The sequence below is a fragment of the Caloenas nicobarica genome, chromosome 3 (genome assembly GCF_036013445.1).
Source record: "Caloenas nicobarica isolate bCalNic1 chromosome 3, bCalNic1.hap1, whole genome shotgun sequence".
Classification (NCBI taxonomy): Eukaryota; Metazoa; Chordata; class Aves; order Columbiformes; family Columbidae; genus Caloenas; species Caloenas nicobarica.
The window spans coordinates 89,164,263-89,189,478 of NC_088247.1; the positions used below are offsets into that span (position 1 = coordinate 89,164,263).

At 38.9% G+C, this 25,216-nt stretch overlaps 1 protein-coding gene across 2 annotated transcripts in view; it reads left to right on the forward strand.

Moving 5' to 3' along the window:
• ZFAND3 (zinc finger AN1-type containing 3) overlaps nucleotides 1-12,787 on the forward strand; it is a 140,930-nt gene extending 128,143 nt beyond the window's left edge. For both annotated transcript variants that reach the window (XM_065631299.1, XM_065631300.1), the window contains one exon: nucleotides 10,118-12,787. In XM_065631299.1, the coding sequence (XP_065487371.1) occupies nucleotides 10,118-10,272 (155 nt within the window). In that variant the 3' untranslated portion in view covers nucleotides 10,273-12,787. The remainder of the gene's footprint in view (nucleotides 1-10,117) is intronic.
• The last annotated feature ends 12,429 nt before the right edge of the window (nucleotides 12,788-25,216 follow it).

Sequence of the window (25,216 nt, forward strand, 5' to 3'; positions counted from 1 at the left end):
GTGTTCCTTTTACAAGTGTAGTGGTGGTAGTAATCCTTCGTGAATATATCATTGCAAGATCACATGACTGTTCAAAAAAAACCCAAACTCTCTTCACCTACCTAAAGTCTATAAACTTTTAATTTTGGGCTTAGCTTTTTCTCTCCTTCAAGTCAGTCGTACATTGGTGTTCATTGTCTGGCACAGCTGTTGATGCTGCAAGTTGCTGGGAGCAAAATGGTTTCTTTGCAAATTCTCTTGTTAAATTAAGCTTAACTATTTTTTTTTGCCTTTGTGCTTCAACAGTTTCATGAGTCTTTTGGAGAAAAAATTTTCTTTCAGTTATATTGAGGAAGTATGTGACAAACTAAAATGCTAATTTATGTGAAGTTGCATCTATCACCGTAGATGAACTGGGATCGTACTCCAGTTTTGTAGACATTTCACAACAGTGGTAACGCACTGCTTGTGCCAGCTGGTAAGTCAACATGTAGCACCACAACTACTGCTTCTGCCTGGCTGCTGTGGATTGCAACTTGGACAAAATCTGAGGACAGAGTAGAAGGTTCTAAGGGGAGCCTACAGATTAAATGTGTAGGTCAGTGACTTATGAGGTTTAAAGCAGTTTAGAAATGAGTACTGCATGGTGTATCTGGAGTAATCATATACCAAAGTTGCTCCGTTAGACTGTCCCCAATAGATGTTGGCCTTAACTCATGAATCCACAGTGGGGTGAAGAAGTTGTGATGCAAAAGTAGTTACTCTTTATGTGTGTATTCTGTAGAGCAAGAAAAATATTTGGTCCAAACCAAAAGATTTAACCACTGTTATTTTGAGGTACATGGCAGAACTGAGATATGATCCTGAATGAGACCTGGACTATTTAGTAAGACCTGACCAACAGCAAACTTTTTTTAATTGCAGTTTATAAATACAAAGCAGGTATGCTGTATTTATCACTTTGAGGATTCTTTGAAATTCAGAAATAGTTTCCTGAAAACCTCAGTTCTGTTCCTGAAGATGCTCCCTACTTCTGTGGAGTTGGTATCCACTAGAGCAAAAGCAGGACTTGAATCTAGGAGAATGCCATATATATAAATTTTTCCCACTCCGAATATACTGTCTACAAAGAATCAAGAGGAAACTGTATCTTTTGAGTTCTTCTACTTAGTTCTAAGGTTGAAGAGTAGAATAGCGTCTTGTGTAGAACCTCATTAAGAATTGTTGATTCAAAAAAAACCCTAAAAAATCAGCATGTACTCTGTCCTCAAGTGATATAAATTCTCTGTTCAAAACTGTGTCACATTTAAAGTAGGAAAAAATAGTTTGACAGCTTTCTGTGCAAGTAAAGTAGTAAAATAGGAACGTGAATTTGAAATTAGCACAAATTGGGATAAAAGGTAGTTCATTTGCAGTCTCCACGGTGCAAAACTGCATCTCTTGCCTGCTCCCTAAAGCAGCTTCCTAGGCTTACAATCTTCAAGAAAATAGAAGACACTTTGAAACACAGATTATATGTGACTAAACTTGGAAATAAAAAGTCTTTGCCTTGCAGTCTGAATTCTTGCAGAACCTTTAACCATACCTGTCCTGTGGCTGTTAAGATGATGTCATCTTTCTTTTGTATACAATTTTTTTCATTCATTTCATGGGCAGGTTTTTTTTTCACCAATAGCTTTTTGGTCTCTAATGCATGTTCATACCTATTGCTTTACCCCCTTTGTGGTAGGCAGCAAAACAGAACAAGAAACTTAAATAAATAAATAAATAAATCTTTGTTCCCTTCATTTCTTCTAAGCGTAAACCTAGTAGTACAGATACAAAATGAATCTGCAGCATCTCGTAGGCACCCGAGTCTCAGACATGTAATTTTATGTAGCATCGCAGATGTCACGGAGCTGTGTGCTTCTAGCATGGAACCTGAGATTATGACTGACTTAACGGCAGAATGGAAGTCCAAAGTGCACGTCCAGTTGTGTGTACAGACTGGCAGATTAAAAGACACATTCTAAGGTGTCTTATACCACCTCTTTTCCTCTTTTTTTTGGTTCAGATATTGATCATTTTGGGAGTCATGAGTAAGTATAGACGATCTATATAATGACAATATTAGAAAGGGAAGTTGTACTGACCGTAGCAGATGGCTGGAAAAATAAGTTAATAAGAGAAGTGCACTTCCTACTGCTTTTCCTGAGTCTTTTGCAGCTGTGCTATTTGTGAAGGAATGTGGAACTGAAATGCCTTGAGAGGGCAATTTTTAAGATACTGTGCATTAATATTTAGAGACTTCTAACACTGAGCACTCAAGAGGTTAACATTCCCCATCCACTCTTGTTGGAGTGGAAATGATAGCAAGGATTGCCTCAAGCTATGTTTGGTGGAGTTTTATAAATACATCTATTTAGTTAAAATGCTTCACCATAATGTGGTTTACTTCTCTTTCCCCTTGGGAAGGAATGACATCTTGCAAACCTGGGAAAGGGAAACAGGAGAATAGTTTAGCTCACTTATTTCCAAAAGCTTGTTGTTTAGCTTGTTGGGATTTGGTTTTATAGAAAATGTCAGTAAAACTGAATGGTCCTAAGAGTCGTGTAATGAAAGCTGACAATGCCAATGCAGAGCATTCCCCAAAGAAGAGAAAGGTAAGATAATTAGAGTATATGCAAGAAGCTGTCTAGAAGGAGAATAATACAAGATATCAGCAGACTAGAATATTTTTATACTGCAAAGTAGCAGTGCATACAAGCTGCACAGGAAGTTTTACTAGTCTGGACTATAGAATACTTTCATGTCCTTCCATTGCTGGATGTTCTTTTTGAACAATCACTGAAATATCAGGGGAACAAGCTAGATTATATTGAAATACAGAGAGCAAGTGTTTTCTGAAGTACTTGATGCACAAGACTGATGCACCCACTGATGCACCCACTGATGAATGGGGTGGGTGCCCTGGTGACAGAAGATACAGAGAAGGCAGAGTTACTGAATGCCTTCTTTGTCTCTGCCTACTCTGCCGGAGGCTGTCCTGAGGAGCCCCGTACCCCTGAGGCCCCAGAGGAAGGCAGGGCAATGGAGGAGATTGCCTTGGTTGATGAGGACTGGGTTAGGGAGCAATTAAGCAACCTGGACATTCATAAATCCATGGGTCCAGATGGGATGCACCCGCAGGTGCTGACAGAGCTGGCTGAGGTCATTGCTGGACCGCTCTCCATCATCTTTGCCAAGTCTTGGGAAACAGGAGAGGTGCCTGAGGACTGGAGGAAAGCAAATGTCACTCTGGTCTTCAAAAAGGGCAAGAAGGAGGACCCGGGCAACTATAGACTGGTCAGCCTCACCTCCATCCCTGGGAAAGTGATGGAACACCTTATCCTTGGTGCCATCTTAAGACATATCAAGGATAAGAGAGTCATCAGGGACAGTCAGCATGGCTTCACCAAGGGGAAGTCGTGCTTGACCAACCTCATAGCCTTTTATGAAGACGTAACAAGGTGGATTGACGATGGCAGAGCAGTGGATGTGGTCTACCTTGACTTCAGTAAAGCATTTTACACCGTCTCCTACAGCATCCTCACGGCAAAACTGAGGAAGTGTGGACTGGACGATCGGGTAGTGAGGTGGACTGCAAACTGGCTGAAGGAGAGAAGCCAGAGAGTCGTGGTCAATGGGGTGGAGTCTGGTTGGAGGCCTGTATCTAGTGGAGTGCCTCAAGGGTCAGTTCTGGGACCAATACTATTCAATATATTCATCAATGACTTGGATGAGGGAATTGAGTGTACTATCAGCAAGTTTGCTGATGACACCAAGCTGGGAGGAGTGGCTGACACGCCAGAAGGCTGTGCTGCCATCCAGCGAGATCTGGACAGGCTAGACAGTTGGGCGGGGAAAAATTTAATGAAATATAACAAGGGAAAAGGTAGGGTCTTGCATCTGGGCAGGAACAACCCCAGGTTCCAGTATAGGTTGGGGAATGACCTATTAGAGAGCAGTGTAGGGGAAAGGGACCTGGGGATCCTGGTGGACAGCAGGATGACCATGAGCCAGCACTGTGCCCTTGTGGCCAAGAAGGCCAATGGCATCCTGGGGTGTATTAGAAGGGGGGTGCTTAGTAGGTCGAGAGAGGTTCTCCTCTCCAACTACTCTGCCCTGGTGAGACCTCATCTGGAATATTGTGTCCAGTTCTGGGTCCCTCAGTTCAAGAAGGATAGGGAACTGCTGGAGAGAGTCCAGCGCAGGGCCACAAAGATAATGAAGGCAGTGGAGCATCTCCCTTATGAGGAAAGGCTGAGGGAGCTGGGTCTCTTTAGCTTGGAGAAGAGGAGACTGAGGGGTGACCTCATTGATGTTTATAAATACGTAAAGGGTGGGTGTCACGAGGATGGAGCCAGGCTCTTCTCGGTGACAACCAACAGTAAGACAAGGGGTAATGGGTTCAAGCTGGAACACAAGAGGTTCCACTTAAATTTGAGAAGAAACTTCTTCTCAGTGAGGGTGACAGAGCACTGGAACAAGTTGCCCAGGGAGGTTGTGGAGTCTCCTTCTCTGGAGACATTCAAAACCCGCCTGGACGCCTTGCTGGGTAACCTCACCTAGGTGTTCCTGCCCTGGCGGGGGGATTGGACTAGATGATCTTTTGAGGTCCCTTCCAATCCCTAACATTCTGTGATTCTGTGATCTTGCTTTGTGTCTTGGGTAGCTATTTGTTCTACGTTCATTTCTTACGTATTCCATGTCTTGAAAAAAGAAAAAAATATTTCCCTCCCACACTTTTTAATAGCTTTATTGTTATTATCATTTACATTCCATCTTTCTATTTGGAAGGGATGGAGGAGATGCATAAACATTGTTTGGGGATGACTTGACTTTTGGGGAGGAATTATGTCCAATTAATCTGAATAGTGCTGCAGTAGCTTGTATCATTGCATGGGCTAATCTTTTCTGTTGGTTAATCTGTCTGGTTTTGCTGTGTTGTATGATATCCTCTAGATATCTTCACCTTTAAAATATATGTTAAAATCTGTTCTTGCACAGAAATCTGCTTGTATATTCACACATGCCTTGTTAGATAATATACCTTTGGTAGTGAATTTTTTGGCACCTTCATCTTTTAAGGTTATAAGGTATTTTTAAGTTCTGTTTGAGCCTCTTGTTGATTACAATTGCAAATTAGCCAGAAAGGCAAAATTTCTTGGCATGTGAAGCCAAAGCACACAGCACAGAATTCTGCATAGGAATAAGTCTATGCCATTATTAAGACTACTTTTGAATAGGCTTTCTATAGGGGATCTATACAAACACAAGTTGTTTATTATATAAAATTTGGAATTTGCTGCAAAATCTAGCAGTTTTGAACTTCTGAATTTTGACTTGGGAATGAAAATGATAAATAACAGTAAAATTGGGCAGGTAAGGTGATTTTAAAGTTTCTGAAGCTCTGATTTTGTATGGTAATTGTGGCAGCATGCAACTACTTTTTAAGTAATACACATCAAGATGTTTCAAATAGGAACATTTCTAAATGTTTTTAAGCCACTTTGTAAATGTGTAAGCTGTATAAATATTTAATAAGCTCATCTGGCACTTCCACCGATTCTTAAAACATGTTCACAAACTAAACAAACAAATCTGTCTTCCCTTAGCAGCTTTCTGAATGTCTCATCAATGAGATTAGGACCAGAATCTTGGGGCAGGAGAAAAAGAAGCTTCCTGTCTATCATGATGCTATTCACGTAACAGGGTTCATTGTATTTGTTATATATCTTACGTAACAGTGTGATGTTCTCCAGCCGCACATTAGAAGAGTCTGGGACTACTCCGTGCCCGGCCACAGATGTCCACTAGAGGAGTCCCACCAGTGTGCTGTGCTTCTCCATAGGTAGTTTGCAGTAATCCAATTACTGGGCATTTGTGCCATGTTCCAGAAAGTCTGCCCTCTTTCCATTGAGTTAACAAAGAGAAAAAGAAATTGAACAAAATCAGAGACACTCCAAAATTATAATTTGTTTTTTGTGTTGTGGATTATTATGACATTTAGCTGAATTGTTTCTGATGCTTTACATAGCATTTTGTTGGTATTTCAGCAGCTTACTGTTCTCAGAATTTGTAGGTTTTAGTTGAAATATTTGCTTATTGTCATTCCATATTCCCATCTAGCCAGTGCTCTTGAATGTAACTATGAGGAAAATACAGTCATTTTTCATCATTACCCACACAGAGTAAATGTAGGTCTGTGGTATTCTCTCATCTTGAATATGGAAGATTATTTTCTTTGCTGTCCTCCCCAGTTGCCTTTTCCCAGCTGATTCCTCAGGAATGTTGAGAGCAGCTTCACAGATGCTTGTGTATGATCTTAGAATTCCTTTGAATGATGTTTTTTCACATGTCCTATGCAAAAGACTCATCTGTATGGGTACAAGTAAGGCAGAGATGGTACACTGCTTTATAGCTTTAGCCATTTATGCTCTAGTGATGAAATGGAAGTGAATTTTTAATGATATATTGTGAAGTAGTTTCTGGGGTGCTTAAAAGAGCTCAAAGGTTTTGAGGCGCTATGTAATGTTTTTCCAAAATGTTTGCATTAGGGGCTCAAGGAGTAGGTGATTCATAGTTTACTTCTAATATCAGAAAACAACAATTGCAATAGTGTGAGATATATTATTACATTTACTGGACTGAAATCTTCTATGCTTGAAGTGGAAGTCTGGCATATTTTGGTTGATGACTAGAGTGACTTTAGTTGACAGATGGATTCCCTTTCCAATGCTCTTTCCTCTAGCAGAAAGTTATTTATTTCGTCTTTTAGTTTTAGTGTGCTAAAAAAAGCATTTCTGCAGCAAAATTCTTAAGGGGAGACAACCTGCATTTGGTATCTTCCTATAATGAACTGAACAGTAAATATACCACAAGAGTTCATTAATCTAACTTGTTTCCTAACCATAAAAGCAGAGTTCTCAGGAGAAAAGGTTTCACCTCCAAATCTGGATTGGCTTTAAGGATCAAAATAGAACCACATATATTGGCCTTCTGCCCCAGTGCATATAAGTTAATAATGGAACCATTGTAAAAACTCGTGGTTTTGATACGACATCGGGCACTTGTGTACATGCAGACCACAGAACACCCACTCTGATTTCCAGACCAGTGAAGAAGCAAGGAGTGAATATAGCAATAATAACTTAATTGAACATATCCACTCTGAACTAATGAAACTATGTTCAGAACTACTGTTACTCAACTAGCTACTACATAACAGTATTCAAGTACATTAAATTTTAAATGAAATCTACAAAAATACAAGTTCTAATCTTTAAAGTGACTTGGGCATTTGGAGCAGTGGGGCTAAAGATCTGATGTCTCTTTTGGAAATGAGACCTCCAGAAGATCCTCATTGCTAATTCAACAAGAATAAACCCCCTCCATAAAAACAGCTAATATATGCAAAATTATCTTTAGTAATGTTCAAAATGTGCTTGGGTATTCTTTCATTAGGTATTATCAGTTCTAATTAGCAGATCATTTTAAAATAGATATATAAATAACAGGTTTAGATCATTTAGTTGCTGAAATTAGAAATACTTTTCTCATAGTCTGGGAAAATGAAAATCACCTGCTATTCTTTGTGAACAGTTCTTGAAATTCTGTTCAAGAATGCGTGAGGAAATACTTGACAAACAGAAAAAAATAAAGAATATGCTTCATCTGGAACAAAAATAACATACAGTACAGCTTTTTGTACATGAAAACAGTGCTCTAAAAAGAACTAAAAGGTGTTTAAAAATGAAATAAAGCCATGGCAAAGCACAGAATAGATTGTATTGGGGAGTGGCAAAGAAGGTACATAATGAAGTTACACTATATAATATATATACTAATATATGTACTATATATAAACTATATATATACACAAATATAGTGTATATATATACTATATGATATATATTACTATATATAATATATGTATACTAATGAAGTATAATATACAAAAGGCAAGAGGCTTTGTAGAATGTGAGGAGATGGGGCAATTGAAAGGTCATGTTCAAAAGTGATAAATCATCTTGTATATATGTTTTCTTACTAGATATATAGAATTGTGAAAAGAGTCTTGCAGAAGTTGTGTAGAAGATTGTATGCATGTTCAAGATCTGTTTTAGATAACATTAAATAGCATTTCTACATATGCTTGTTAACCATGTGGAGAAAATCTGTAGAACCATCAGGATATAAAAAACAATTTTTACCTACAAGAGACTGAGACGACTTGAGCCGAGTATAGGTCTGCAGGGTTTCTTGCATTTGCTGTTTACACATCCATTGCAGATAAGATGAACTTGATTTTTGAGCATATCTAGTCAGATATTTATGTATTCTTGTGCCTGCAGTAAATGTTGGTTCAGTAATTTGAAGTCTTATTTCAAGAAATAAGGGAAGCCTTCAGTCCATGCTTTCTGTAAGAGAGAATTAAGTGAAATGCCTGTTCAGTATTGAAACCATAATCCAAGGATGTTTTCAGTTTAACAACCAGACCATGAATTTTTGGCACTTCGAGAAAGATATTTGTCACATTTGATTGCGGTATGACCCAGATTGAGATTGAAGTGGAGGCAGTGATCACAAGGGGCAAGATATATATATATCAATTCAATCTGCATCTTTCCATCCATATTTCTGAAACGCACATGCCAATACAGAAACCTTGTCTTTTTTGCTTTGTTCTTAGAACTGGGTTTCAAAGCCAGACACAGATAATAGACATGCCTTTTCATAGCTGGTGCTGTTGAAACAAAGAGCGAAGAGAAATCATTTTTTCTTCATTTTTTAAAAATAATTCCACATGTGATACTTTTTCCCTTTCTGTTTTCTTAACAGTCACACTAACAGAAAGGTAGCCTGTTCTTTCCTACAGTTGATGTTTTATAGTCTAGGAGCTTGAAATACTTTACAGAAATTTATATATATGTGTGTGTGTGTGTATATATATGCATAAACACACACTCTTTCAAATCATTCACTCATTTTTATAATTTTCGATCTCTCAGATATCATTATTTTGTGGTTTTAATATCTTTTGAGCATTGAAGGAGCAGCAGTAACATAAAGCATTGGGTGAGAGGCGAAGTGATGCTCTTTGCAGCATCAGGCAGGAAAAATATTGCAGCATAGGTGATCTCATACTTTATTGCATATACAGTGGACGACATAAGCCGTGCAACTGTGTGACTTTTTTCCCTACTGTATCATCTTAATACTACTTATCACTATGTAAAATTCATTCTAAGAGGTAGGAAATTTGAGGCAATTTCTTTACTGTTAGTAAGTGTTGGGGCCAAATAAGAAAAAAGCTGATTTTCTTTGTAGACTAGAAAGAGGTGTCTACTGAAGATGCTCTCCTCGCCTGCAGGGAGAAGTATTGCCATGTGTTTCTGAATCACATGCTCCCTGGAAAACTGAACAACAGTGAATACTTCCAGACAAAAAGACAATAACCTGCATCTTTTCAGCTACAGAGCAAGATGATGCGGCATGACGTGTCCCTATGTCGAATGCCTGTTCACCCCCCGTGCTTAGTGTCAGAAGAGTTCACGAAGAGATGCTTCTGAAAACCAGCACAGTAGTGGAGCAGTGAGCCCTGCCACAGGCACAGCCAGCTTGGGGTGCTGGCAGTGAGGAGGAAGCAAGCTACTTACATTTAACAGTTCTGGCTTGAATGCCTGCTTGGGAGCTCAGCCTGAAGTACCATAAGCATGAATTTCAGAAATTATAACCAACTCCACATAAAAGTAGAAAATATTTCAGTGAAGGTGATCAGCTTTTTTTTTTTTTTTTTTAATTCTTAACCATTAGCTTTGTTACTATCTGGGCATACCTAGTTTGGACAATTTTGAGGGCTTCCTCTGTAAAATGAGAGGATGGCAAAAAAACCCCAATCCCTTTGATACTGTGTTGATAAATACTCAAGAAAATGCAGTAAATAATTAGATACTTTTAATACCGTGTAAGGAAGATATGTAAAAACTTAAAGCTGGCATTAATTTTTGAGAACTGAGTAATCCCCCAGTAGGTGATCCTTCACTTCTGATTGAGGTAAGACTGTCACTTTAATCAAGTCCCTAACTGTATTTTTTTTTCTTCCTTTCCGTGGTAGGTTATGTGTTCTGTATGTTACATCGCCTGCCTGAACAACATGACTGCACATTTGACCACATGGGACGTGGGCGTGAGGAAGCCATTATGAAAATGGTGAAACTGGATCGGAAAGTAGGGAGATCTTGCCAACGCATTGGCGAAGGATGTTCCTGAGTGCAAGACTGCAACCAAATGCTGTTCTCTTAGTTCACTAATGTTAGCCTTATTTAGGACAAAGTCAGCCAGACACCTTGTACTAGGCAAGTTTCAGACTACAGCCAATCAGTTTCCTTTCTTTAGCCAACCGTCCTGGTACTGTAGTTTAGGGGTTGATGGTGGTTGACATTGATTTCTGGCTGGTTACTAAGGTGCCTGCTAGCCACCGTATAAAAATAAAACATGAAGAAATACTATTTTTGAGCATGGCTAGTGGATTTAAACAAAACAAGAAAAATCCAAAGGCTTCTGTTATTGCTGGAGTCACTCTAAAAGCCTTACGCTGGAAACATTCCAGCTGCAGAGTTAAAACAAATAGTTGTATAGAAGCTGGTGTAAAAGTTTGCTATGCACATGGCTTTCAGACAAACTGTTTAATGTGCAGCCTTTCACCTCTTCACTGCTAGTGAATCCTGAGGAGGTGAAATACTACTAAGAGCAGCAACTGCAGCTGCTTAAGCCCAGAAGACCTGACTGGTCACTCGTGCCTTCATCGCGTGTGGCTTTTGAGTTAGGCAGTGTCACCAGCATCAGGGATTCTGTTGGGGTAGAAACATCTTTCTGGTTCTTTCCAGGAAGCCAAAAAGAAAGGGGGACAGAGATTCTTATGAAAAATTTTTATATCTATCTTACTATGAAGAACCTATCAGGGTTTTTTTGTTATTTTGTTTTGTTGGGTTTTTGTTGTGGTTTTTTTTTTTCTTCTCAGTTAAATTATTATCTCACTTTAAAGCCAACTCCATCCTAGAGCAGTAAATGGTGCATACTTTTTACATGGCATCCACAGAGATTCTACAAGTTGTGTGAACAGATTCCACACACCTTGAGCAGGGCAGCCATTCCCACCGGCCGAAACCTGATTGGCTCTTGTTTGCCTTTTGCTAAGTGCAGGTATCTGATAATTGATCAAATAAGGCTAATTCACAGCACAGTAGCCATGGCTGGATTCTACAGACTGACTTTCTGTAGTTAGACTTATATATTGGGGGGAAAAAAAAAAAGGACATTTTGTAGCAAACGGAACTCAGTAACAGTATTGGGGAACAACCGGTAAAAACATCTTTATCAGACTGAGTTTGTGTTTCTCACTTCCAGAGTGTCAATGAGATAATCAAATGGGCTACATCAGCCCTGTTTCTATGCAGCTGAACGCTCTCATGAAAATCTCTGCCCGCATCTATTGCAAAGCAAGTATAGCAAGTGGATGTGAAAAGCATTACCTGGAGTAGAATGTTTTGGATCTGTTTAGACCTGTAGTTCTGTATTATGGTATGTCACGTTGAGCTGAACTGAATTGCACCAGTCTTGTCAGTTTGGAAACAAAAAAGCAAACATTGTAATCAGCATGTCTTCTGCTGCTCACAGGGTTTACGCAGGTAAAAAGGATTTGTACCGCTGTGGCCCAGCTCAGTCCTGAGTGAATTTAGCTTCTCAGTCTATTAATAAGGTATTAACAATCAGGTGAATTTGTAAGAAAATCTGAGGGAGGGAAAGATTTGTCTCATTTTCAAATACTGGGCAGATATAAAACATCAGGGGGATGAAGTAATGCATCACTTGAAAAACTCCAGTGATTTGGGAGTAAGCCTGTGTGAGTCACCCTCTATTCTACTTGTTGCAGGTAACTAACTCCTTATAGGCCAAATTATATTGTTACTTTGGTAGTCAGCTAGGAGCGTTTAACAAGGAGACAACTAATTTTAAAAAAGAAATATATATATATATATGTGTCTCCACACACACTCAGCATCTGACTGTATTAGCATTAATTAACCATGAAGCAAATCAGAAGTGTCCCATCATTATAAAATGTCAAAATGTCAGCAATCCAAAAGGCAAGCTTTTTGGGTTTTTATTATTATTATTATTCAAGAATATAAGACCAGCAGCAAAATCTTCTGTAATGTGCTGCATTTTCAGGAAATGGTCCTGGTGAGAGGGACAGTCCAAGGATATTATTTACATTTGCCATGAGAAGTTTAAAAAAACACGGATTTTTGGCGGCTGCTGTGATATGCACTTTCTTTTCCTACAAAATCCTATTAAAGCATTTGATGGGCATTCTGATGGATACAGAAGACTTTTCCGCATTAATACTGAAGATGCTATTTTGTTCCTCCTTAATATTCTCTTTAATCTCGTTACAAGTGCACAGATGGTTTCAAGGTGGCTCTTGAGAGAACACTACTTAAAGTTCATGTGAATTATGGACAATGTTCACTTTAAACAAAAAAGTTGGGGAGGGGGTTGTTCCTTTGCAGTATCTGTTCTGTGAAGTTTGTTAAACGTAAAGAAAGCTTAAGTTCTTGTATCTTAAGAGAAGATCTTATTTAACCCTTTTGTGTTCTAGATTTACTTACACATGTAGCCTAGAGCTCAGTTTTAGTTTAACATATTGTGAAAATATTAAAAGAATCTTGTAACTTCATTCTTTTTCCTCCTGCTAAAAAAAAATTAAACCAATCAGATTAAAGTTTGAATTCTTTTCTGCCTATTCCAACAGGTCTTGCTATTTTGCACCATTTCTGCTGCAAGTTCATGTAAGAAATATAAATGGGGAAAATACCAACATTAGGCCAGTAACTTCAACCTGAATTTACAACTGGTGGAAGGTGGACAGTATTTCCTGCCAGTTTGGAAGGGGATAATATTTCTGCTGGGTTCAAGTTTAGTGATTTATTGTGTAAGCAAATCTGGCTGAATCTACTGTAGCCCAAGTATTGGTAAATTTAATCTTGAGGTTAGCTATAGTAATCAAATGAACAAGCTGTTCATAATCTTAAGTCAAATGCATACTGTTCACTATATCATTGGCATCATAGTTTTAAGATGTCTTAAATGTTCTTTTATGCATTTTGACAACTTCTTCACCTAGAGTAGCTGTATTCCAGATTGTAATGGGCTGTATCCATAATGGATAAGTAGAGAAATAACTATTGTTTCTTAATCATTTAGATGCTAGAAACACAAGGCTAATTAAAAAAAAACAATGGACTGTATTAGAGGGAGAGAGACTATCAAGGTGATTATTCAAAAACAGTTTTGAAAATTGTTTGGAATTGAAATTGTACTTGATTCATGGGACATGTACACCCATTTTTTCCTCAAATTGGTATAGTACTTTCAATTATAAAACTGTGGTGATTCTCAAACAAGATGGCTGTGTTATAGTAAAGGTAAGTTACGTAAAACAGCTCTGCCTTTTCGTCAAGCTTCAGACCTATAGCTGGGGGCAAGCCAAGGCTTCAAGGAAGAGTAAGAATCGCCCATGAAGGCTGCTATGTCCAGCCTGTTCTTAATTGCACTGGTTTCTGTTTTGAAGCAGTTTAGTGTCTTGAATGAGAAGCAATGTAACTGTAAACAAGGTAGTTGAGAATATTAACTACTCCTCAGGAATGCACAGGCAACACCCTGAAAAGAGTCCTGGTGCAGTTACAGCAGTCCAAAAGTAATATTAACTGTTTTTATCTACTCCATGGAAGGTGATAAATACATTCAAAACTCCAACTTTCTTCTTTTGGACAAATTGCAATCCCTTGGCCTCTTGAACACGATGTCCCATTTATATATAACTTTGTACTTGTCGTGGTGTTCAGTTCATTCTACAATCATAGCAGTTCCTTCTACGACGATGCTACAACTTGGATATAAATCTCTAATGGATAAAAGCACTTTTTAAAAATCTTACAGTGACTGTTTCAGTACAAAGACTCTCAAGGGAAGAAAACTGATACTAATGGTGTCATATAGATTTTTATAACAGATTCCAAGAAATGCATCAGTGGAATAATTGACAGCACCTATGCTCACAGTTGATGTGTACACAGTTAAGTGCCCAGACAAATGAATTAGCATTCTTTTTGTTGTAGTGTAGTTACTGAAATTGTCAGTCATCAGTGGAACAGCAAAGAGAAGGTCTAATCAATGTAATACCTTAATGTCACAATGAGATTTTAGCAGATTCACACTGGAGATAATTTGTATGCTCCTGGGAACTTCTATATGTAGAAAACAAATGGAAACATTTAAGACAATGCTACTTAAAATGAACTGTATTTATTGGCACGAGATGTTTATTTCATCACTCAAATACCTGATTAGAAGTCTGCACACAGAACAAAAATAATACAAGCAGTAGTAAGCTGTGGTTCAGTACAAAAGCTGATTTGGCAGGAGCTGCTGTATAAGGATACAGTTCTAGTGTAACCACTTCTTAATCTTATGCTTAGCTGGGACTCTGTCTGTACATACTTTGCTACACAAAGGACCACTGGAAAAACAGTGTGTAAGATTGAACTGTTCAAATGTATTCACAATGTCCATTTTACATGGTGAATTTGTGCAATAGTGGGCTTGATCTCTCCCTGTCAGCATGTAAACAAACTTTAATGCTGCTGGAAAAAGGCACTCAAATAACAGTTTGCAAAGACATCAGTGAGAAAGACATATTTTTCTTTCTCCTCATAGTCTTAATTCATTTTTCCTTTTTGTTGAGGCAGTCAGCATGTGCAGCTGGGCATTTGAAAGTAGTTCTGCTTGAATGTTGCTCTTTTCGGCTTTTCAGTACTCACCACAGGGGAAAAAAAGCATCAGCTTTATTCTTCTTGCAAGCCCCTGCATGTTAGTTCAAGCAGATTAAAATATGGACCTTGGTCTATAAAAGTGATTTTACTGCAGATAGACTGTTTCTTCAGTTCACTGAAACTTAATGCAGACATGATTTACTTGTTGTGGATGTTAGGCTGTGGGTTTTTTGAACTTCAATTCCGTGATACTGTTCATATACACCTTCTTGTAAACTCTGCATTCCTCATCTTCCAATGTGAAGTTGAGGCAGGAGGAAAGAAGGTGTGAAATCAGGAGGCAGAGGATGCAAATTGACAAGTGCGTAGGGATCACATCCACCTTCTTCAAGTCTGATCATAAAATGATGAAGAGGCAAATAACTACTTGCCAAACAACACCAACTTTTTTCACTTGGTACTATGGAAGACTGTTCTGCTTTATCTTTGTGAATATACCTGTGTAGAGTTTGTCTGAGTCAATTCTGCAACATATGTTATATGCAAAGAAATGAAACAGGACTGTTATAATTAGAAAACATTTTTGATGGATTATTTAGTAATAACTATGTATTTTGCTACAGGACCTTCCTATTTTGCAATATGCTGCTATTTTCTTTGGAAGAAAAACAAGCAGAACTTTATAAGACTAACTGTAAATGATTTCAAAATCAGTACATGCATCTGAAGCATTAGGAAAAAATTACTGAAATTATATCTAGTTTTTAAAGATGATGACTGCATCCTCTAACAAAAGAGTTTTGTTCTTCAGATAGTAGCAAGTGTTGATGGCAATGGTTTAACCATAAGCAGAATGTTCCTTTCTGCTAGGTTTGTGCAAAGCTAATAACATGCAATAGGATGCTGTGAGTTAATAACTTGTAGCATGGTACAGTGACTGTAAGTACTGAGAATAAAATTATAGAGACCTACTCTTGTCTGTCTGCTCTCCCTTCATATGAAAGGACAGAAGATGGCATCCACCATTTCCTAGTTGCTTAGTCCCTTTTATTCTTTTTGGAGTTGCAGAAAACATTTTCCTTCCCTTTATCAAGTGTGCTCAGGGAGGATGGTAAACCACACTCTTAACTAGAGTTAAGAACTAGAGTTCTAAACAATTCAGGGCTTTTAAAAATAAAAGAAAAAAAATTGACATCTCTGAAAGCAAAGTGTTGAAAGTCATCTGCTGTATCAGAGATGCAACACCAGAAGGAGCTCTCTTTAGGGTTCTTGGAACACTTGAAAATTATGCATGTATTTTTTTTTCCTCATCTTAAATTTCTTGGGGTCTCTTTGAAGCAAAGTAGCAATCCTTCATTAAAAAAAAAAAAGGCATGGCATTGTATCATCTTTTGATATATATACTGCATGTGCTTTAGATTCCTGAAAGCTTTAGCTAGACCAGTTCCTGGAGATGTCTTAATGTATTACATTTGGCAGCAGCATGAGGAAGATTATGAGCTCCAAAAATAAGTTAAAATTTAAGTTAACAGCTTGGCTAGCACAACTGTTCTTGTCTACACTAGAATTTTAAAATGATGGCTAGCTAAAAATGTTTTAACTGATCCACCCATATCAGCTTTCCTTGAATTCTGCTTCTTTGGATAGTCTGTCACATGCAGAGCAGCCAGAGGTGTTAAATTTATTCTGTCTGCATGTAGACTTTTGCCTTCATCAACCCCTATGTTTATATAGATTGAAATACTAATCAGGTAAGCAGCAGTTAGTCACAAATTCTATAGCTATCTTCAAGTCACACAGCACACCTGTTGTTTTCTCTTTCTGTTTTTGACTGTTTGGTCTCAGGTCCTGTCAGAAACAATAGTTCCAAATAGATCTTTCCAAACACAGACACACACAAATCTGCTTGGACATCAAATGGCTGAAGCAGAATTATGCTTTTGGGCTAAGAACAGCTTTCACTTTCTGCACATCCACATATGTGTAATCAGTCCTTGTCTGGTTTGTCTTCTGGGAAAATGCACTGTGTCCCACTATCTCAATTTTGCCTGTTTAATAGTAGCTGTAGTTTAATCATTATCAACTGCTATAGACTTAGTTGAGGAACCATCATTATGCTCATTTGCAATTCCATTAAAAATACTCCCCTCCTAACAGCTGAGAAGTTTGGGTGAATGCTAACAGTCAGGTTACAAGTATTTTTCAATAGTGTCTCATGCTGTTCCTAGGTGGGTGGATGAAGGGTACGTGTGTCCATGTGTAGATGTAGGATCAGCTAGGTGCTGCAGACTGTATTCCAGCTACTACCTTAATAGCAATACTTTACCTCTGAGGCAGCAACTCCTGCTGAATTAGCAGAAGCAGGGAAATATGTGCTATTTGAAACACATTATCTGATACCTCTCTCAGTCTATGTTCTAATGCCCATGCAGACCTTCATTTCTCTACTCCTTGGCTTCTCTGTTTGATGAAGAAAGCCTATGGAAGTTACAGCAGCGCTTTTGCAGAATCTCCCTCATCAACTACAATGCCTCCCACCCCAAACTGTTATGGTCAAAGACAGGGTCTATGTGAAGAAAACATCACAGTAGATAAAATCTCGTCTAAAGGTATTGAGGCTTGTATCGCCACTAGCTGTTTCCATCGGTAATGAAAATGTTGGTTTTAAGTGTTAAATGACTGCTGCTGTTTAGTATATGAAATTCTTAGAGCTGTCATAATACACTGTAGCAAATAACATTAAGACTGAGTTGTACTTCTAATTTAAACCCCTTCTTCATTGCTCTTTCTCTGTGGACTTTCTCAACACAAGGAACCTTATTAAGGCTAGCTTGATACTATAGCCACTAGAGAAATGCAAGCAGTATTTAATAGTACATCTACAGGTACCAAATATCCATCCAGACCAAGAATAAAAGATTTTATCTTTGTTCTGCCGTGCTTTCTTTCTATTGTTAACTCAATGTTGTTATTCTGTGGATAAAATATAAATGGTTCATTTGCCAAGTAATGCTAAATGTTTATCAATCACAGTGACTGATTTAAAATTACTAGCATGTGGTTGATACTATGGGTTTGGTTTCTTTACATCAAGCTTCATGAAGACAATTCTCAACTGCTACAATTACTGAAACGGGCAGATTTGAATGACACACAAACCAAGGATCCAAGTAGACCCAAGTCAAACTTTTTACATAAATCAGAACCAGTTCCTTGCCTTTACTGTTCTTGGATAATAAAGGTAAAGCCAATTATGCTGCCTCAGCTGCACGCATGCGCAAGTTGTCCACTGGCTCAGCAGCTGCAGCAGTACTCTGTGCTGTTATCCCAAGCCCTCAAAGACCTCAGGATTCACAGAACCTATCATCAATAAGGCCCTGAAGGCAATCAAGTTGTATATTGTACCCGTTCTTTCTAACCACATTTGGCGTGTGAAACAATAAAATTCTTTATAAAGAGATATAATGTATTAAACAAGACAGTGCTGATCTGTGACTGAACTGTGCTTTCTGGGCTGGCTTTCTTTTATCAGCCTTTGGCTGATAGCAGAAAGATAGGGAAGGAAATTCAATGGCCTACGGTACTTAAAGCACTTCACAGGAACTGAAACAAGTGTTAGACCTTATACAGTTTGCATATATCCAGCAAGGTAGGAAGATTAATGCAGTCTTTAACCATTTGTTTCACATCAGCCCTGATTCAGTCACTTAACATCAACAGAGAGCAGTTTTCCTTAGCCAGTGTTCAGCACTCTTCTAGAGTAAAGGCAAAGAGGATACATTATTCTGAGAGCAGCCTGAAGATATATCAGGTAGAGCTAAATATCTGCTATAAGGATTACATAGTTTTGTGTAAAATGTACCAAAATAGAATTCCAATACTGAAATGTGTTTCAAATACAACACTACATTTCTGAGTTCTCAGAAAGCACCATGGGAACCAAGATTGGGGTATTAACAGCAGAAAAAATAAAAGGTAATAGGTTTCCCGCACCATATAATTCTTCACGGTGAGACAGTCTGACCCTTGCTGTTCTTACTGTTCATGGATTTCTTGGTGTAATTTTCTGTCTGAGAGAGCTTAACTGTGAAATACAGTCTATGGATACTGTGTAATTCCATTACTAGATAACTGCTACTCCAAAGCATATGAGAAGAATGAAAGCATTAAGTAGAATGGTTAACTTTTATCCTTTATTTTAGAGCATATGGCTAAAGGTTTGATCCCCTAAATATAGAAAACTAGGGAAATCTAAAGTAGTAAATTCTTCCAAGGAATCTGTGTAAACTCTTCTTGCACAGAATTTATCAGCATGTTAATTCATAGCTGCCAGGTAAATAGTCTTCAGTCTTAAATAAATAAATAAATAATGGGGGCAGGGGGGAGAACCACAACAACAATGATAAAGTAACTTGCTCACTTCAGCCAGAAGCACATTCTTCATGCCATGCTTCTGCTGCGTGCAAATTATTCAATCTGCTACCCAGAGAAATAAAAGTACAAGCATTGCATGCCAACTCCTACAGTCAAGGAAGGTGGCTGAACTTCAAAGGTTTGCAACAGATAAAGGGTTTACATGATCCTGTTCTAACCAGCCTTTTTTATTACCTCTCTGGTGATATGTAGGTCTTATGGAGAAAGTGTAACAACTTCTTTTGTATTGGTAAGGTGCTGAGCAAACCAAGTGTCAAAAACTACAAAAACAAAAAAAAAAAAATAACAACAACAAAAACCACAAAGTCTTTCCTTCTCAAGGATATGGAACCTGGACATGTTCCTTGAGTTGCAACAGGCCTAGGACACTCACAGGATAGTCTCACATGCACAGGCATTATTTGATTAGAGATGACAAACTACGCAACCTTCAGCTGCAGGCAGTTCAGCAATTTGTTCATGTAATTTGGCAAGGATAGAGAAGTAATACTGGGCTCTAAAGTATCCACTTATCCTGAATTCACTTGAATGTATAGCCACCTCTGATACAGAGTTACAGTCCAAACCCACCCACATACAAGAACCAAGCTCTATTTGTGTACTTTTCCATATTGACTGTGCCAAACCAGTAAAAGAAATGTCATCCCCTCTATGACTGGCATAAAAGTTCCTCATCCCTCCAAAGTCATAGGCAGTAGCAAGAAGTTCAGAATCTCCTGGCCAGGCCAAGACCTATGCACCAGCCTCCCTACAGAGAAAACGAGTACAAAACCCTGCTACTGTGGACAGAAGTCACTGAGATTTCCTGCACCGTCTTTGGTAGATGGGCAGGAGAAAAGCATAGTGATGCATAAGATAATGACAGTACAGTGTTTGTGCAGCACTGGAACTAGCAAGACATCTCTTGCATGACTTTCATGCTCTGCCTCCCCTAAACCACTTGGCCACAGTCTACCTATACTCTGCAGACTCTCTCCTCCAGCAGTAGGGAAGGCCTTAAGACCTCCTGTGCAATAACATCCATCCACTTTCTCAGAGAAGTGGCAGATCAACACTGTGGCAAATGATAGATCGAAAGCCCTAGAATTGAAGGGAAAAGAGTAGAACTCCCAGTGCCACCTTGGGCTGCTGAAGTCTATCTTGTTCCGGGTCCTGAACAGTTGGCAAGCAAAGATCAGTGAAGGGGCACACATGCTCCACACAAGCCTCCTTCGTACATCCCACCAACTCTTGTCCAAAGTTGCAGCGGTGGCTTGGTATTTAATGGTGCTGAGACTTGGTGGGGTGGAGAGTTACGCAAGACTTGGGTGGAATGTCATCCTGGCATGCAACAAGGGCAATTGCTTGGCTGGTTTTTAGGATTAGCTCTAACTAGCCTCTGTTGGTAGCCAGGCTGTCAGCAGAATCTAGCAGTTCCTGTCGCAAATTGACAGTGGTCATTTTATCATTTTGGACAGAGAGCTTCCTGCAGAAGCTAGTTTAGTTACTGACCCAACCTGTGGGTGCAAGCAGACCAGGCTGTTCCTCAGGAACATAAACAGTAGATCTTTCAGCCACAGTTTCATTCTACATTTGCTCAAGATGAGCCCTGCATCAGTGACTACACAATGCCAAGATATGACATAACACATCCGACTCCATGCTGAACTAATGCTTTGGCTCAGTATTTTATTTTCAGAAGAAATGAAAAACAAATAGACATAGGACATTACTGAAAGGACAGGTCAGTAGCCAGGGTGACTGGGCTCTACACTAGACTGACTTGTTCTTACAAGCCATTTAAGGTTCCTAAGGTTAGCTGGAGTAGTGTTCTTTCTCGCACTACGAGGGTGTTTGATTTTGCTTGCTAAGTTGCAAATGGGGCTGTTTCCTCCCAGAGGCACTTGCCCTTTGGGAACAGGATCAAAGTATGCAATCATATTTGTAAAGTACTGTAATACTAGTAAAGAAGTGTTACATACAGACTATTAAGAGGCAGTCTGTCAGTATCAATTTCAGAATAGCATGAATAACCTTTTCTACCAGAAAAAAAGCTGCCTGTGTATAGGAGAAAGGGTCACACAGTTATTTATTTGACTGAGTATAAATAAAAACAGTATTTGGCTCCTGAAGAAGAATGTGAACAAAGTAAACCCAGAAGCTGAAGGTCAGGGTTTAAAAGACTTTAATTTAAGTTTTAGCAGCCTTGAAAGCAGAAATTCCCCCTCATCTCACATGGCTACCTCTTCCATAGATCAGGTCTTTGGTAGCACTCCAGTTTCACATCTATATTTATTTCATCATCAATGGACAAAATTTATTGAACTCCAGCATTTAGCAGCTGAAAAGTAAAGCTAAGAAGTAAGAGAGATATCAAATAACTACAAAGACTTCTGGTAAATGGCTGAAATTAAACTTGTTCCTAGATAAGCTAGCAGCTCCTTCTGTTTGACCATTAAGACTCCTTCCCCTTCCACTGATATTTAAAGAAAACCCCTCTGGGAATGCTGCAGCATCAGAGAAATTGCACAAGGCTTCTGTAAATTTCTGGGCTAACAGCGAAAACTTTAAAAAAATACTAAGTGCCATGAAAATCAGTTGCTACAATCTCTCTAGGCAGCAAAGTCTGCAGACAATGTCACTATTCAAAAAAAGTTTTAGTTTGATATTGCTAACAATTCTGTAAACAAATCAAATGCATAGAATTATGCAACTCTGTTACAATGCTTCAGAATAAGTAATTCTACATAAGTGTGTGAGCAAAGCAGCAACACTTCTTTACAGCAACAACAGGATCTCATGCCAGCAGAGAAGCAGCCATCCTAAGGGCACAGCAAACAACTGCATAGCTGCAGTTGCACTGACCATCATTCCACCCAATACAGAAGCAAAAGCAGTTCTGTACTTCACTAGGATATTGCTCAGTGTGTATTGCTTGGCTTGCAAAGGCATTGATCAAACTAGCTTGCAAACTTGGCCAACAATGTTAGGGCTGTACTTGTCTACAGTAAGTCTGGCTGAATCTTTGCGGCCAATCTAAACCTGTGAGTCTTGGGCAAGTCCAATGCTGAGATCTCCAGACTGCAGATTTGCTAGCCATACAGTGCTCAACACCTCAGTTATCAACACACTAACACCATGCAACAAGGCCAGTAGCACCAACACTGACCAGACTTCAGTAAAAACTTGTATTATTTCTTACATTTGGCAGCCAAACTCTGCCCAACCTTGCTCTACTGAGCTTAAGGGCCCACTCTCCCACTTGTCCAATAAAAATAGGCTATGACAGGACCCTGAATCAGAGTATTCATGTGGAACTACTCACCACCTTTTCTTTCCAATGAACACATCAAAGTACACCAAGAAGCTCCCGATCTATAATATGTTATAGTTTGTTTGGCAAGAAAATAAGCCCTCTCTTCAAATAGGTAAAAAGCTTGAATGTGCTTGGTAAGGCAGTCAATAAAAGAGTTTCAAAGCAAATCCTCCCTTCCTCATCATTCTGTCCTTGCAGAAAATGAGAGGGACTCTTTCTGCTGGAGTTTCCCTACCCATGTCACTGCTCTTCTTTCCCTCTAAAAGATTTTCCTATCTGAGAAGAATGGCTATTTCTGAGAAGGTACAAGTACTTCCACAGTATTTCACCTGAGTGCAGTAGCTAAAACAGGCAGCCCTTCATCACTGCTACTCTGCTACAACACACAGTACTTGAAACAAACTGAACAAACCAAGCAGGTATAACCTTTGCTGCATAAGCCCTCCATCTGGTGCCATTTCCATCTACTAAAAAAACCACACACACCCCCCAAAAAACAAAGCAAAAAAAATCAAAACAACCCAAACCACCAAACCAAAAAGAACTGTCCTAGCACAGCTCAACTGATGTGCTCAAAATCTGCCTTACTACAGTATACTCAATGAATTTCCTGCAGCCAAGGGTAACTAAAAAGTCATTTTGCATGAACAGAAGACCTGGGTACAATGAGCTACCTAAATTTAATTCAGAGTTAAACCTTCATTCTTGTTGTCAGTTTTGATGCACAACTTAAAAATAAGCCATGAAGAGCTGCAAAGGCAATTTTGTTCTTCCGTTTACAAAGAAGAAACTAAACAGAAGGCAGCTGCCAAAAAGGTAGCATTTGTTTTAGTCACATAAATAGCATCTTCCATAACCTCCATTTCTTGATGTCAACAAATGACAGTAAGAGAGAAATTGAGATAACAGCAGGTCTCCATGAGCCCAGAGGTAGCATTGGGTCTCAAGTGATGGACAGTTGAGCACTGTGTGCCAGATGGCCTTAAAACCTATGCAGTGGCTCTGCTCATTCTGAATGGCTTCTTTTTGCAGCAGAATGTAAAATGGTACGTGTTTACTAAGCTGTCTGGGAATCAGAGAGAGATGGTTTGTGTAACAGCTCTATTTTTTTGTTTTGTTTTTAAACGAGATGTGTAAACCCGTAATCCAAATGTTTTTAAAAAGCTCTCCCTTTTTACAGCTTCCTTTCCCAGCTGCCAATTTGTTTTCTATCTACAAGCTTTGAGAATTTTCATGATTGTTTGATGTAATAGCTTCATCAGCAATTGCGGGGTTGTTAGATGTTTATGGATATATCCAATTAGTTAGCATGGGGATGGCTTTGGTGTCTAATTTGTTCCATTTTTGCCTTCTCCAATACATTTCCACAGAGATCAGAATACCAGAAACAGAATCAAACTGCACAAGCCAATCAATGTCAGATGCTGAACCCAGCAGAGGAAACTGTGAGAAGTGCCTTTAGAACACCAAAAAGAGGTTTTTTGTTAATTACAGTTACACAGCACCCCTCTGTCTCTCTCATTTCCCCACAATCCAAATATGATGTCTGAGATGGCATATTTTGGCTAGGTTCATTTTTCTCTTTTGAAATCGTTTCACTGACTTTGTAAAACAGGCACCCATCAGGTAAAACAATTACCCAGGAGGTTTCCCATTCGAAAGCAAGATAGGTTGTAATGCTTAATCTTGTGCCCCCACCTTCTGTCTCTCAAGCAATTCTGTCATTCTAGATGCAGGTGAGAAATCAGTGTAATTAGTACAAATTTCTCAGTGGTAGCTGAACTGTCCTCCCTTGTATATGCCATTCTTCCTCCTTGTTCCAAGTGCACAGCAGATTCTTACCTTCAGCAGTATAATGGGAAGATCAAGTCAATTAGTGGTGAGAGAAAAAAAAAAAGCTCCTCTTGTATATAAAAAGGGGAGAGCAAGTACTGCACAGATTAGGTGGCTCATTACATTCTTTTTCATCTTAGATTTTAAAAGGCAGCAAAAATGCTAAAATATCATCACAAGTATTTGCTCTGAGTCTCTACAGTCATACCAAAGTCAAAATGCAACAAAGAAGTATTAGAAATCCCACACGAAGCCTGGGTACCCAACAATTTCAGATCAGAGAACTGAAATGCTTCATGTGGCATTTAGAATGCTACAAGCATCAAATATGCTCTTTGGAGATGATATGTGCCATGAGTACATCTCATTATCCTTTTACACTAGAAAAATCCAAATGTTCACTACTGAAATTTTACTGCTAGACCTACCCTCACTTGCAAAGGGCTCAATCATGAAGAATTCGTTCTTACAGAAAGAAAACCTAGAATACAAAGAGCACTTTCCTTCTGCTGAGTTTCCTACACTGAAGTAAACAAAGCCCAGCCCTTTTCACACAGACAGATCATCAAATGGCTTGATTCAACACAGATTAATCACTATCCCTCTGAGCACACTGGCAACACTACACTTTTCTTTGGCATGAAGAAACCAAATCATGTTCAAATGAGATTGCTGTCTCCATCCAGCATAGAACTGCAAGTGATTGAGTTACCATGGTATAAAGCAAATAACAGCTTGTCCATTGAGCAACAGTAGCCAAGGCCATGTATGCCCTTAACCCATTGCAAACACAAAGCAAAACCACTTCCACTCCGTT